The sequence below is a fragment of the Bos indicus x Bos taurus genome, chromosome 5 (genome assembly GCF_003369695.1).
Source record: "Bos indicus x Bos taurus breed Angus x Brahman F1 hybrid chromosome 5, Bos_hybrid_MaternalHap_v2.0, whole genome shotgun sequence".
Classification (NCBI taxonomy): domain Eukaryota; kingdom Metazoa; phylum Chordata; class Mammalia; order Artiodactyla; family Bovidae; genus Bos; species Bos indicus x Bos taurus.
The window spans coordinates 12,036,533-12,052,781 of NC_040080.1; the positions used below are offsets into that span (position 1 = coordinate 12,036,533).

The 16,249-nt window shown below is 45.4% G+C and overlaps 1 protein-coding gene across 12 annotated transcripts in view; it reads right to left on the reverse strand.

The window, feature by feature from the left end:
* The window catches only part of ERC1 (ELKS/RAB6-interacting/CAST family member 1), a 268,320-nt gene that overhangs the window by 30,062 nt on the left and 222,009 nt on the right, over positions 1-16,249 (reverse strand). For 8 of the 12 annotated variants that reach the window (XM_027540950.1, XM_027540947.1, XM_027540951.1 and 5 more), the window contains one exon: positions 14,888-14,986. In XM_027540950.1, the coding sequence (XP_027396751.1) occupies positions 14,888-14,986 (99 nt within the window). Of the gene's footprint in view, positions 1-13,210; positions 13,277-14,887; positions 14,987-16,249 lie in introns of all 12 variants that reach the window. The other 4 variants (XM_027540957.1, XM_027540955.1, XM_027540956.1 and 1 more) reach the window with 1 other exon arrangement.

Here is a 16,249-nt window from a genome sequence, read left to right on the forward strand (position 1 = left end):
CCACAACATTGTTAATCAGCTATTCCCCACTACAAAATAAAAAGCTTTAAAAGTCTGGGGGAAAAAAAGGAGGCACAGGAATAAAATTTGGCAGCCTGGCCTCAAAGTCCTTTTTCATGCCAAGAACTGAGTGTATCTTCTTGGTTATGATGAGTGTCAGGACCAGGAAGATGAAGGATGGCACCAGGTCTCTTCACAAAGGTTTGGAGCAGGTGTTACCTTCTCACTTCAATGCAGCTACTTTGTGAAACAATGCGGTTCTTTCAAGAAACAGAGTGAATGGAAATGACATTTTTGCTACATTAATTAGATATACTGTATATCAACTCACACATATTATTAACACTAAAAAAATTATATATTTGACTTAACAAACATTTAGTGAGTGCCTTTATGCTGGGCCACACACAGCTTTTGCTGGCAGGAATATTAAGAATGACATGCATGAATGCTAAATCGCTTCAGTTGTGTCAGACTCTATGCAACCCCATGGACTGTAGCCCACCAGGCTCCCCTGTCCATGGGATTCTCCAGGCAAGAACACTGGAGTGGATTGCCATGCCCTCCTCCAGGGAGATGTGGCCCTATTTTGCATTAAAAAAAAATCATGAGATAATGGAGCTAATGTGTTGAGTGTACAAGAGAATTAAAATGTGTAAATTCAGGATTCATATCTGTTTTAACTTTCATTTTGAGGTTCCCTTCAGGCAAACCTTCTAACTGCTAAATAAACCTCTTTATCTTGATTCAAGGCTTGGTTTGACTTGTTCTTCACAGATAACGTTATAAAATTCAACAACTTTTGTATTCTTAACGTTCTCTAAGATCCAACTTTTTATTTAGCCTTCCTATCTGGAGCACAGACAGGACACTCAATGGATCCCCTGCATGTTTTTGGTGTGGTGGTCCTTACTCATCTTTAATCCTAACAAACTGAAGACAATTGTGCATTCCAGAACAGCCTTCTGTCTTATGCATCTGCAAGAGAGACGCTGGGCAAACACATGCCTCGTGGGGCTGCACCCTCACGAAAACCAATAATGCCAAACTAAGAAGGGTTCATGCTTTACACCTGCATGCCCTTCATCAAAAACCAAACTTCACTGTTAACAATGAAAACCGGGAACATTTCAGCAGTGTTAGCCTGAGTTGGTGCCTAGCTAGAGGGCTACAGTGATTGAAAACGAAAAAAAATTTCTTTTGGGGGGAAGTCGATAAACTTCTAAAATTTCATGAAAAGTTAAAGGATAACCTAAAGTTAAATGCAGACAAGTTCAGAGCTCCAAGTCCTGACCCTCCACGTCACAACCATTTTTCATGTGTGTCTACTTCACTCCCCACACAAACTTTACAGAATGGGAAACAGTCTTGCATTCCTCTTCCAAAACAAAAAGTCATGACAAATACAAAAGCCAGAATGACATTGAAAGTGTTAGTCGCTCAGTTGTGTCTGACTCTTTGTGACCCCTGCCAGGCTCTTCCGTCTATGGGATTTCCCAGGCAAGAATACTGGAGTGGGTAGCCATTCCCTTCTCCAGGAGATCTTTCCGACCCAGGGATCTAACCCAGATCTCCTTCATAGAAGGCAGATTCTTTACCGTCTGAGCCACCAGGGAAGCCAGGATGACGTTACTTCTACTATAAATATTCACTGTGGGTTTTGAGCATGAGCTGCCCATTCTCCCTGCTCAGCTCTGCAATAAACGCTCCCCTTGCCCCACCAGAAACTGGTGTCAGTAGACTGGCTTTGCTGCATGTGGGTGAGCAGGCCCAAGTTAGGTTTGGTGACACAAGGTCACTGATATGAATAGATGTTAATCAGAAAACTTACTGTAAACAAAAATACCTGGTTCTAAGAGTAAAAACTCTCTCCAAAGGTTTCAGATTTAAAAGGTTTCATGGCTTGTAAAAGTGTGTGTTTAGGAAAACTGGAAAAGGTTACAGATTTGAAACATGAGAAAAAAAAAACAAACCAGTGGGAATCGTTTACAAACTAAAATGCAATCATTTCCTCTCAGTTTTACAGCTCAGAAATCTGTTGCCAATTTTCCTTTAAGCGCACATCACCACTCCAGCAGAACCAAACAGAACCTCCCCTATTTCCTGATCCAGATATTCTGTACTCACAGTTGTATGGAGATGGGGAGCGGGGTTCAGAGTAAGATGAATCTGGGAATCTGAACCACAGGACTGCTAACTGCAGTGTGCCTATTTACTCCTCATTCAGTTAAAACCCAACGTGTCTTATTCAGATCCAGAAATTCCACTTGAACAGAGAGCAGTGTGAGGGAAGGAGGCTCTGGCTGAGCCCACCTCCCTGTGGCTGAGAGCAGGTTGGGGCAGGAGGTATTCTAAGTTCTTGCTTCAGTACTTGGAAACTTGTAAAATACATGAAAATGAGGTGACTCACCAACAAGAGGGCAGACAGTACATCCAGATGAAGATGGGGGAGATTAATGGGCAGCAAGTGGACAGAATGCTGCAGGAGGCAGAGAAGCCGGACAAGCCAACCCCTGGAGGGGACACCAGGGGACGCACAGCGGGCACCCTAAAGGGGTGCTCAGACAGGACACAGACTCAAGGAAGCACCCACTCTGTGAGACTCAGAGCTGCTAGGAGCAGGTATGTATCCCAAGATTCCTCTTCCCTGCTCTTTAAATAAAGATGGGAAAGAAGCATCTTCAATTTAGTTCTTGGCTTGAGGCTTGCCTCTTCACAATAAATTATTTATTGTATTCTAGTAAACAACGTAGGGGTTAAATACTTGTGTGTGTGTGTGTGTGTGTGTGTGTGTGTGTGCGCACGCATCGATGTGTATATACTTTACATGACTTTCCCATAGCAAAGTTCCAGGGCTGTATACTAATGAATGTCAAATTATGGGGAAAATGTCTGGGCACAGGAGAGAAAATGAGGCAAAAGAGGAAGAAGCTCACACTTTTTGAGCGAGCGAGCCAGCTGAGGGTGGATACTGAATTTCACAGGAAAAACCAGGTAGGCAGCTGGCCACAGGCAAGAACAGTGGCCTCAGCTCCTTGTGAGTCTGTTCACACACCATGTGCCCACATCAACTCCCACACCCGCCGGTCCTCTGGGGCCTAAAGTCCAGCTGCTGCTGGACTGCTGCTGTGGTCAATCACTTCTTGGCTTATTAAATGCTTACAAGACAGAAGGATGGATCTGAGAAAACAGCAACATGCTTGTTGCTTGCTGGGCGGAACACAGTGACGACCTCATCAGGACACTTCGTTTTCTTCTCTAACCTTTGGGAATGGAGGGCGGGCATGAAAGGCTGACCTAGCTAGGATCTCAATGAGTCACCAGAGAGGAGCGTCTAGGTTATGGGTCGCCCAGCCACTCGGTCTGCCTCAGGGTCCACAGGAAGACAGAGAAGGAAAGAGGCAAGCGTGGTTATCTAGTGACTAGGAGATGTGACAGCTGATCTATCAAGGGCTCCCAAGTGGAGGCCAGGCTCTGGAGGAGACTCTTCTGTGACGGGCATTTATTTTGAGGCTGGGTTAAAAGGACAGGTGTGTGTGTGTCTGAGGATGGGGGTGTGTGTGTGTGTGTACGTACACGCGGAGGAGCTGACACAAGAGATTTCGCCACCAGTTCCATGTGATGGCAGTACCAGTGTCGACGCCAGCGTCTCCAGCTGAAAGCGCCTGACCACCCCACCCCCGAGGGTCACTGTGCCCTCTGAAGCCTCATTAGACAGGAAGCTGGGCTGGGAGGGTACAGGAGGGAGGGAAGGTTCCTATAGCCTGGAAGGCAGGGAAGACGGAAATGTATCTGCATCCCTGTGTACACATCAGAGACGAGTATCCATGCTGTCAGAAACGAGCTACATACAGGCACTGAATCTCCTGATGCTGAAGCTGGAGACAACCAGGACATGTCCTGTGGCAGGTCAGAAGCATCTGTGACTCGGTGTGTGCAAGGACGTACCTGTACACAACTTGTAAGGGCAATGGGGGGCCAGGGGGCAAGATGGGGAGAAAGACCTGTGCTCGTATTTCAGCAAGAGGACAGCTCAGGACCTGCTTGACTGAGAGGCAGTAAACACTCTAGGACATCAGCCATCAGCCCTTCAGGGACAGACAACAGGGCAGCGGGGGTGGGGGCGCAGGAGCATCAGGGTGGGGCCTTCACCCCTCCAGGCTGAACCAGCGCCCCACCTCTACCCGCTGCTCTGCCTGTGTCCTCATCCCCGACCCCCCCACATGAAGAATCCCCTCTCCATCCACACACACCAAAGTGTCATCCATCTGAGGACCCAAGCAGGATCTTGGCTGCTCTGAGCGGTCCTGCCTGGACTTAGGTCTGCCACAGTCAATCAGGAAATCATCCTGAAAAAGCAAATTCTTTCTGAAAATTTTATACACCATGAACAAATCCCACGGATTAACGATTTCCAGACATCACCCCCTTCACCTTGGGAGTCATCCAGGCTTTGGGTGGAAGAAAAAGATTTGGGAAAAACAAAAACTAGGAAGACTGTTTTCCGTTATGTTTTTCCCTACCCAGTTTTTCTATCTGAGAATAAAACCTCCCACATAGTCACTGAATTAATCTCTCCTTCCCCTATTCTCTGTTAAAATTCTTTAGCATAACAAAAACTCTGATAGACATCACCATTTCAATCGCTAGTTGCTGAGGTTTAAGCAAAGCTTTATTATCTGAGGATACACCAGTGACTCTGCCAAAGAGGCTCAGCACGGAAACCTACAAGTGGTGACTGATATCATACAAGGTAACAGCCAGGGTTACCTTTATTTTCCTGGGCTCCAAAATCACTGATATAATGACTGCAGGCATGAAATTAAAAGACACTTGCTCCTTGGAAGAAAAGCAATGACAGATAGATAGCATATTAAAAAGCAGAGACATCACTTCGCCAACAAAGGTCCGTCTAGTCAAAGCTATGTTTTTTTCCAGTAGTCATGAATGGATATGAGAGCTGGACCATAAAGAAGGATGACCACTGAAGAATTGATGCTTTTGAACTGTGGTGTTGGAGAAGACTCTTGAGAGTCCCTTGGACTACAAGGAGATCAAACTAGTCAATCCTGAAGGAAATCAGTCCTGAATATTCACTGGAAGGACGGATGCTGAAGCTGAAGCTCCAATACTTTGGCCACCTGATGCAAAGTAGCTGACCACTGGAGAAGATCCTGATGCTGGGAAGGATTGAGGGCAAGAGAAGAAGGGGATAACAGAGGATGAGATGATTGGATGGCATCACCGACTTGACAGACATGAGTTTGAACAAACTCTGGGATGTAGTAAAGGACAGGGAAGCCTGGCACGCTGCAGTCCATGGGGTTGCAAAGAGTCGGATACGACTTAGTGATTGAATAACAACAATAATAACCTTCACTATTTACATGTTGTCTGTGGTGGGTTCCTTACTTCATGAGCAGAGCTGGCTAGATCTGACAAAGGGTAAAGATCACAAAGGATATAACACTTACTCTCTGTACCTTTACAAAAAGGTCTGCCAATCCCTAAAGCAGACCTATTCCAGATAACGGGTGAACATAATATCAGAGAGGAAATGCTTACAATCTTCTCAGATTATTTAAGAAGTAAATAATTACAGTTAAAATTTCAATTCATAATGAATATCACTGCTATCAATACTAACATCAGGGGCTTCCCAGGTGGCACAGTGGTAAAGAATCTGCATGCCAATGTAGGAGATACAAGAGACATGGGTTTGATCTCTGGGTTGGGAAGATCCCCTGGAGGAGGGAATGGCAACCCACTCCAGTATTCTTGCCTGGAGAATTCTTCCCGACAGAGAAGCCTGGCGGGCCGGAGTCCACGGGGGTCATAAAAGAGTCAGACATGACTGAACATAAGCACAACAGCAGTTTTGCTGGTTGGTTGGTTGTTTTAAAGAAACATACAATTTGCTTCCTATCTCCCAATGCCAATACATTTCTATAGCTTCTTCCCTTTCAAAAAACAGTAATAACAACGCAAAATAAAACACTGGTTGAACAGAGAACTGGATGTGGCAATGAGTAGAACCAGAAAATTCAGAGGGCTGCTGTGTCTCCGGCTTGCTCCCCTCCCACCCACCGCCTACCGGTTGCCACGGAACATGAAGGCCATGGTGATTCACCCCCTGAGGGCACCCCCAGGCTCGTGGCTTGTCACCTGCCCCAACACCTGTGGAGGGTGATGGTAAATCCACCTATTCTTTGACATTTCAGCCCTCAGAAAGTGAAGCCTGAGATGCTCTGCCCCACTCCACGCCAGATGGTCTTGGTGACTCGCCCTAAAGGAACAGGACGCAGCAGAGGTGAGCATGTGTGACTTCCGACTACAGGACCTAAGAGTCACAGTGGCTCCTTGCCACATTCTCTTCATTGCTCACTTTGGGTCCATATGGATAGGAATGGAAGGTTCCCGCCAGCGGCTGGCATGGACCATGAGTGAATATGCACCCACATGGGCTCTGGCTGCATCAAGCTTTAAACTACAGATCCAGCTGACATCCTGCCTGCAGTCCCAGAGACACTCAGGCAAGAGCTACCAAGCCAAGCTACTCCCAAATTCATGACCCAAAGAAAACCCTGAGATAACAGAGATACAGTGTTTTTTTAATGCTGCCAGGTTCTGGGGTAATGTGTTATGCACAAATAGAGAATTAATTCCAGTAAGATGGATGAACCTAGAGCCTATTATACAGAATGAAGTGAAGTAATTCATTAATAGAGAAATAGAGCTACTGGAGAAGGAAATGGCAATCCACTCCAGTACTATTGCCTGGAAAATCCCATGGAAGAGAAGCCTGGTAGGCTACAGTCTGTGGGGTCGCAAAGAGTTGGACACGACTGAGCAACTACAGTTTCATAGAGATACACCTTCAGCAGCACCCACAGGGAACCACCGAGAGGTCACCAGATTCACACGATAACTGCCTGGCACACTGCCTGCCATGCTTAGTCGCTCAGTCGTGTCCACCTCTTTGCGACCCCATGGACTGTAGCCCGCCACTACCTGCCCCTTCCTCCGTGACCCTCGAGTCTTTGGTGCAGACCTGGGTTTTTCTACTGCACCTCGGATAATCATTTTTTCTGTTGGAGAAAATCTGTCATTCAGTATTTGTTTCATAGTCCTAAGACGTGTATTTCAACCCACCTACCTGGTGCAGTGTAGGTACACGGAAAGACTCCCAATAAACAGTTCTGAGCTAATTTTCTCATTTCAGTCCATTTTAAACCAAACCATAAAAACCTCAGACCACACTTATGGACTTATTCTGTGTACCTTTGGACCCAGGAGTCAGTGGCAGGAGAGTGGATGGAGAATGTGTATTTTAACTTGTAAAAACGTGAAGTCAAGGATAAACAGCCTGGTTCAATTCTGGAGGATGTCACAGTGTGAACACTAGATTTTAAATAGTGACCCAACAAGTGACTATGAGAACGTAAACATCTAAGAGGCTTTCGTTTAATACCCAAAATGCCTTAAGAAAAAGCTGAGTGACGTATTTTATAGTCACATGAAAAGGAACCCAGACAGTGTCAGAGCATTCTGGGCTTGCCAAATCCCTCCTCAGGCAGAAAGTCTATGATTCTAGTCTTGAAACTGAGAAAGAGAGGGAGGTACATGTCCGTGCTATCTTTCAATGAGAAGACATGAAATCTCACTAACAAGTGGTTTGCCTTAAAACCTGAATTTTCACCAAAAAGAACCAGCCATCTGTTTTGAATATTTTAAAGACTAAGCCTCTATTTGAGCTGTGCTTTGATCTCCTAGGATAATAGGAAGACAGTGATACAGTCCAGCTACACCTCAATCAAGTGTGTGCATTTAATTCATCCCAGAAACGCCGACCGCCAGGCCCAGCTGCAAGCTTCAACCTCGTCATTGCGGGACCAGGAGGAAGGACAGAGACATCAAGGGGGAATGGCTTTTTTGTTTTGGTTGATGATGCATTTTTGGGTTCAAGAAAATAGTCCTTTAACCCAAAACAGACAGTAATCCTAAAGACAGAGAGAAATATATAGAAAATAACAAATTAGGGAGAAGTTGAGGACAAGTTAATGAAAGAAATACTGCAGAACCCTATTGTAACACGACTGTTGTTTAACAGCTCAGATAAGATGCGAGTCAGATCACATCCTCCAAAACATAACTCTATAAAATAAAAACATGATGTAATAGGCAAGCATGAGGGCTGTCTCCTGGAACTGGTATTAAAAGGGGTCTCGTCACATGTTAGCTGAGGGGTAGGTGATAAATTTGGCAGTGTATCCTAGAAAGTGCGCTAGGAACTGACTGGGATCCCCCACACATGAACTGTGTCAGATCACAGGATGACCTGTCAGGGTACAGAGCTGTTCAGTCACTAAGTCATGTCTGACTCTGCGACCCCATGGACTGCAGCCCGCTAGGTTTCTCTGTTCTTCACCATCTCCCACTGTTTATTCATACTTATGTCCACTGAGTCAGTGATGCCATCCAACCACCTCATCCTCTGTTGCCCCCTTCTCCAGCCCTCAATCTTCCCCAGCATCAGGGTCTTTTCAGGGTACAGAGTAAATTAAAAGTTTAAAAATACCTACTACACATGCATGAAACTTCTAATACATGCAACTTTTTTTTAGGGCAAAAGCTCCCCAGTTTTTTTTTTTTTCAAAAACTATTTATTGAGCTCCACAGGGTCTGCCCACAGGACTGTGAAAAACAATTAGGATGTGAAGGATTTTATTTTGCATGAAGTGCAAGGATATTTTTATTATCCAGGGAGAATGCCTGAGTTACAAATAAGGCCACAAACAGAAAGAAGAGGGCACATCCTCATTAGTCAAATGCTCCTAATTGTTAAGGACCCATGTTCCAGAAATGCTTAGAACACCGCAATTTTCAGTTTAAGTAATAAATCAAGTGAGTCTCAGGACAACGTCACCTTAAATCATTCAGCAGAAACTATAAAAATGTAGGGGGGAGCCTGTGGAGCACTGTATAGTGTGTCTTAAAACTACACTGAAAGGGCTCTCCCCGAGTATTTATAGCTCGATCACGTGGCCCGAGAGGCCCCTGCCTCACTGAGCTCACGTGATCACCAAGTCCCTCAAGAATTACTCAGACCCTCTGTGTCGAGGCAGCCTGCAAACCATCCTCAGGTGAGAAAACTTTAGCAGGAAAAGGTGCCTGCCAGCGTGGTTACTTCTTAGAAGGCGATGGGGTCTGACTTAAGGTCTGCAGCTGACCTCCCACAGGGACACCCCTCAGGCAGGATGGGTGATGTCATCAACAATTCAGAGATTCTGAAAAGAAGACGTTTCTCTTGCTGCAGGAAAAATGAATTACTAGGACTGTGCGTGACTTGTGCAGCGAGAGGAATGTTACTGCATTAGGAGAGAGGGGAAATCTATGAAGTAAACAGTAGCACCAGGGGATCCTGTGAACCCTGGAGGGGTTTAAGCACTATCACTACCAATATCACACAGCCCACTGAGCACTTCCCGGGTGCTGGGCCAGGGGCTAAGTGCACTGAGAACGTCTGTACTTGTAACCCCACCAGGACCTTCGCTGTAGGTTTCATCACTGCCACTTAGCAGATGGGAACCTGACGCTTGGAGGAGAGGTGAAGTGACTCCAGGGAAATTCCACAGCTACTGAGTTCAAATTCGTTTGAGAGGCAAAGCATGTTATTTAACACCAAACTAAACAGCCATAAAATAATATACCTGCCATACAAGGGACACAAAAGAAAACATGTTTTGTCAGTTTCACAGGTGGGATATAACAGAGAAACTACAAAAGGCAGGATAAATAAAATCAGAAATGAAAAAAAGAGGGACTTCCCTGTTGGTCCAGTGGTTCAGACTCTGTGCTCCCAATGTAAGGGGCCTGGGTTGGATCCCTGGTCAGGGAACTAGATCCTAAATGCTGCAACAACGAGTTCACACGCTGCTATTAAAGATCCTGCATGAAGACGGAGGAGCTCAAATGCTGCACTTAAGACCTGGCTAAGCTAAACACATAAATAAATATTTTTAAAAAAAGGAAATGAGAGAAGAAACGTTATAACTGATACTAAATACAAGAATTATGAGGCTACTATGAACAATCACATTTCAATAAACTGGACAACCTAGAAACAAATTAATTCCTAGAAACATAAAACCTACCACATCTGTTATCACGAAGAAACAGAAAATGTAAACAGACCAATGACAAGTAAGGGAAATGAATCTAATTAAAAACCTCTCAAGATACAAAAGCTGAGGACTAGCTTGTTTCACTAGTGAATTCTAAGAAACATTTCAAGAAAAAGTCACACCAATCTTTTGAAAACTTTTCCCAAAAAATACAAGACCGGAGAACTCTTCCACATTCAGAAGATACCTAAACCAGAAAAAGATGTTGCAAGAAAAGAAAATGACATACCAGTATCTCTGCTGAACACAGATGGAAAAGTTCTCAACAAAATGTTAGCAAACTAAATTCAACGACACATTAAAAGGACCATTTGCCACAATCAAGTGGGGTTTATTCTAGGGATGCAAGGATGGTTCAACACCTGCATTGATGGTTGAAATCAGTCTGTGTGAAACACCACATGAACAATATGAACAATCAAAGTTATATAATCGTCTCCACAGTGCAGAAGAAGCATTTGACAGAATAACATCCACTTACTAGGGGAAAAAAAAGCCTCTCAAGCAGAAAGAGAGGGAACTGGAAGGACAGTCTGCTCTCATGGATTTAAATAATTAATATTGTTAAAATGTTCCTACTACCCAAAGCAATTTACAGATTCAGTGCAGTCCCTACCAAAATTCCAATGGTATTTTTCACAGAAATAGAGCAGAGAATTCTAAAATTTGTATGAAACTGCACTGGGGCCTTTTAAGACTCCAAATGTGGTGGGGCCTGTAAATGTGTGAAAATGTGGTGTACATGCAGCTGACCCTTTAACAATGCAGGGGTTGGGAGCACTGACCTTCTGCATGGTCAAAAATCCGTGTATAACCCAAGAGTCGGCCTTCTGTACCTGCGGTGCCTGTGCGTCCCTCACTCCGTATCCGTAGATGCGGCCGATGGTGACGGTGCAGTACCGTAGTACTTACTGCATAGGTGGACCTGTGCAGTTCAAACCTGTGCTGTTCAAGGGCCAACTGTACACACACACACACACCGAGTACTACTACTCAGCCATAAAAAAGAAGAAAATCCTGCCATTTGTGACCACACGGATGGACCTTGAGGCCATTATGCTTAGTGAAGTGACTCAGAGAAAGACAAGCACTGCACAATCTCACTTACATGTGGAATCTAAAAAAAAAGCCAAACTCATAGATGCAGGAACAGATGTGGTGGTTGCCTGTGGTGGGGTTTAGGGGTGGGCGAAATAGGTGAAGGGGGTCAAAAAGTGTAAACTTCCAGTTTAAGATGATAAACGTGTCCTGGAGATATAAAGCACGGTGTGTACGGTTAATAATACTCCACTGTATATTTACATGTGTGCTCAGTCGTGTCCGACTCTTTGCAATCCCATGGACTGTAGCCCACCAGGCTCCCTTGTCCATGGGGATTCTCCAGGTGGGAATACTGGAGTGGATTCCTCCTCTAGGAGATGCCTTCCTCCAGGGAATCTTCCTGACCCAGGGATCGAACCCGCACCTCTTATGTCTCCTGCACTGGCAGGTGGGCTTTTTTACCACTAGAGCCACCTGGGAAGCCCCCCTTGCTAGGAGTTAGACTCTCCTGTGGGAGCAGACAGGGAGGATGGAGGCTCAGGATCTGTGGGCCCTGTTTCCTCTGACACCATCAGGTCTTCTTCTATGTCTGGAAAAAGGGTCAGCAATCCAAACCCAGCCCCCTTCCCACATGTGGGGAGGGGCGCCCTGCTAGGGCGGCACGGAAGCCCCTATGCGCTCCCAGGACGGACAAGGCGGCTTTGCTCTAGGTGGGGCCTGGTGATCTCCACCTGACTCCTGCACGACTCCCCCCGAGGCTCCACAATGACAATCCCGCCCCTTGTGGGGCACAGTGTAGACCATGAAAACCAGCGCGCTGACTCGCTCAACCTCAGCTCTGTCTGGCATGCAGCATTCCAGCCCCAAGAGCTTCCTGGCTGGCACTGTGTTTCAGCTTCTTCCACAACCTCAGGGTGAAGCCACGTGGCAGGTTTCCCATCTTCACAATGCACGCTCCTTGCCATGACTTACCTCATCGTTCTCCTCGGCTGTGTCTCCATGAGAGCTCTACACCACCCGTGTGATTTGATCGGGGGTAACACCGAGACACAGACTTCTCAGGGAGAACTGACCTCAGCAGAGCGAGATGGCCAACAAGCATGGGCAGTGAATCCAGAGGGTGCAAGGCCATCAGGATGTGTGAACTTATTCATCACCATTATTATTTTTTCTAAGCAAAGGATTTCCTCAGTCAAACCTCCAGGGCACCAGATCAAAGAGAGAGGCTGACACAGCCGGACCGCATTTTCTAGCCAATTGGCCGGTAAAGCAGAATCTAGACAGTGTCCTGGCAACTGTTTGACGCGGCAGCAATCCACAGAGGAGGGGAGAGCAACTCTGGAGACTGACTCTGTATTCAAAAAGTCTTGTATCGCTTCTTCCCTTCTCTTTGGGAGCAATGTCCAAGCCCCAGGGGACTGTCCCACTGGGCACTGTGCAAGAAGCACTGACCCTGAGAATCCAGAGCATTCTTCTATACACAGAAACTGAAGCTTTTAGTCCAAAGTGCAGGTTTGTTTGTTTTTTTTTTTAAAGACTAAATAGTATTAATTATCATAAGAAGTACACCCCAAACCTACTGGTAGAATATCTGATTGATTTCTTCTATTTCCAGTTTGATGTGAGTCAATATAAACCTTACCAGGACACTGTTAAATCATGCCAGAGTGGGTAGTTTATAAATAAAATAACAACAGGAGAAATTTAGCTACATGCCCTGGAAGTTCTTCCAAAAATGTACAAAAAGAAATGACAAAAGTGACTATTAACATACAACAAGGAAAAATAAAAAAGCCACAGAACCCAAACCCTGCTATGTCACAAGCGAGCGATACACACGGGAACCAGGTGAGATGAGAAAGCAGAGAGCAAACCAAGGATTCAGTGAATCACAGAGAAACAGGATGTGAAATGATTGTGTGGAAGAAAAAAAAAAGTGAAGGCAAACAGAACACGTTTCTGTAGTTCAGGAAAGCCGTTCTCACCGTTCTGAACAAAATGGCTGAACTAAGAGCAAGTGGGGGCTACGCCCAGATGCCCTCCTCCTCGTCCTACGGGGAGGACGCAGGGCCCAGCGCAGCGTGGGGACGAAAAAGAGCTGGTTAGTACTCAAGACAGAGACAGGCATGACGCAGCCGCAGAGAACGGCCTCTGGCTCCCGACCCCCCACACCAAGCTCTGACCTGCCCTCGTTTTGTCCCCGCACGTCCAACCTCCCCACTTCCTTGACACGCTCTTGTCTTTTGGGCAAAACGACCAAGCTGGAGGCTTTTCTTTCTTCTTCCTCAACCCTTCCCCATTCCTGTTTGCCTCCCGCTCCTCCCAGGCATCCAATCCTGGTATTAGTTAGCAAAACCTGTTTCAAGGGAAGGCTGTAATCCTCACCCTACGTGTGTGCTGAATTCTCAGTCATGTCTGACTCTGTGTGACCCCATGGACTGTAGCCCACCAGGCTCCTCTGTCCATGGGGTTTCCCAGGCAAGAATACTGGAGTGGGTTGCCATGCCCCGCTCCAGGGGATCTTCCTGACCCAGGGATCAAACCCAAATCTCCTGCATTGCAGGCGGGTTCTTTACCACTGAGCCACCAGGGAAGCCCCCTAAAATCCTCACCCTACATAAACTGGCATAAACTCAGTTCCAGGTATCAAGAAAACAGTCAGAGAAAAGCAAATGGCTTCTTGGCGAGGACAGATTGCTGCCACTGGGCAGACAGCTCTCTGCTTTGCCTAAAGATTGCACTCTTTCCCTCTAAAGTATAAGCCGCCTCTACGGGCTTAGTGAATGTCATCATACAATGATTATAACCTTCTAAATCTTAGAAAAAAAACTGCATTTTCGATATTATTGTGCTTTCATGTGCAGCGTTTCCTCTTCGTCTCCTAAGACGGAGCTATGTATCTGGAGGAGGGGCTTAGTGGGGGAGTTCCTCTGGACTCTTCGATCATATGGATGTAATTACTTAACTATTATTTTTCTCCCTCAGCTGTATATGTTAAGATTGAGTGTGATGGAGATGTTGAAATCTGATTTTTGGCAATGGGATATGAGGTAATCTGTTCACTGCTCTCCCCCATCCATCATATTCAAGATCTTGGGAGAGTTCCCTTCTTCCAGAACTGGCACTGGATATGGCTCCCTTCAGGCTGACTCAGTGCCTCCTTTGCACTCATGAGGAGCTGAAGGCAACAGTTTAAGGAGGATGTGGATGGAGAGGTCCACCAGGGAGACAGGAACGAAAAAACTAAGTTTCAACCTTTCCGTTTAACAGGTGATGAGCAGAGATTTTCAAATTTTCAGGTAAATACACACCCTGAGTTGTGTGTGCCTCACTGAGCTTATACGGAAAGTTTTCTTTTTCTACTGAAGCAGGACAGATACAAATTAGTGAGTTTCTCTGAGAAGATTAATTTTTTTTCTCATCTCAATTTAAGGATTCTTTAGTGTTCCTTTCAAATCTGTTGGGTAACTCCTCTTAAAATACTCAGAATCAGGCACCACCTTCCTATACAGAAATGGACTCCGTATTTAGAAAAAAAGTTTTCAGAAACTGATTATTTTTATTTTTCTAACTTGTACCCCAGAGTCTGTAACACGCTACTACAGAATACATCAAAACAAAAGCATGCTGGTTTTTCAGAAGACAACCGAGAGCAGCCTTACCTGGTCTGGGGAGGGTTTGTGATTGCTTTGACCGGAATGGGAGGATCTGAAGTGGTCGTCCTCGTAATTGTCGGCCATTAACTTCATTCGATTTTGTGTCTAGGAGGAAACGATTCACAAGGTCAAGCTCAGGCAAAATCTCTACGACACACTGTACAGTAACAAGCACATTAAAAATGTACCAAGAAAGGGTATAACGGATCCCGTCTGAAATAAATTAAACGTAGGATTTCTGAGGATACTGGGTGGTGGTGGGGGGAAAGCTCGGGCACTGCTACACGCTGAACTGTGCCCCCTCAAACCCATGCTGAGGGCGTAAGCCTCACATACCTCCATACATATGGAGGCAGTCTTCGGGAGCTGATTACGGTGAACTGAGGTCATCAGGGTGGGACCCTGATCTGATGGGACGGTGGCCTTCTAAGAAGGGGGAAGGACACAGTGGGGAGGGGGCTTCCGAGAGCCAGGAGGAGGGCTCTCATGGGAACTGGGTCAGCTGGCACCCTGACCTTGGATTTCCCAGCCTCCAGGGGGGTGAGAAAACAAATTTCTGCTGTTGAAGTGACTCAGTCTGTGGTATTCTGTTACAGCATCCCAAGCAGGCTAAGACAGGCACCTAAACTGGCATGCGAATTCTGGACGGAAGAGTAATTTCCTTAAATTAAGCACTTCATGCAGTGCCTGTTTTTATTTTTTAAAATAAAGAGTGGATGACACCACACATGAGAGAGAACACTGTGACCCTATTTTTTCACTTCGTGCTGGGCAGCACCCATCTTGCCAGGTCACTGTGAGAGTTACTCATCCTTTTAAACAACTATTCCATTTGGGGGAGATGTTATTTAACACACAGACCATAAATACCGGAGGAAAAGTTATCCTTATCTGTAAATGAAATGATTATATACTGAGAAAAATCCAGAGAATCATCTGAAAAATGATTACAACTTACGATAAAGTTCAGTAAGGTGATCGGACAGAAGCAACATATTAAAATTCAATGACATCACCATTTTCTTTATACCATCAATAAACAATTCAGGCTTTGGAAATGAGTTAAAGATTCTGAAATCCTTCTCTTTAGTCCTAAGACTGGAAGTGGATTATTCTCTCATGGCCTCTCCTCCAAGTTCACCAGAATGGAGGAGCAGATTGGATTCTGTGTGGTTGGTTAACTTAAGCCCTAAGCGAACGTATGGACACACACACATATATATACACATCTATAAAACATTTTAGAGAATTTACTTTGCAGAACAAGCAATTTAGAAAATCCACAGAACCCTGTGCATATGATCAAACAGCAATATTGTTAAAACCTGAGGTTCTGAAAGCATTAAAAATACATTTGCTAATGTTATA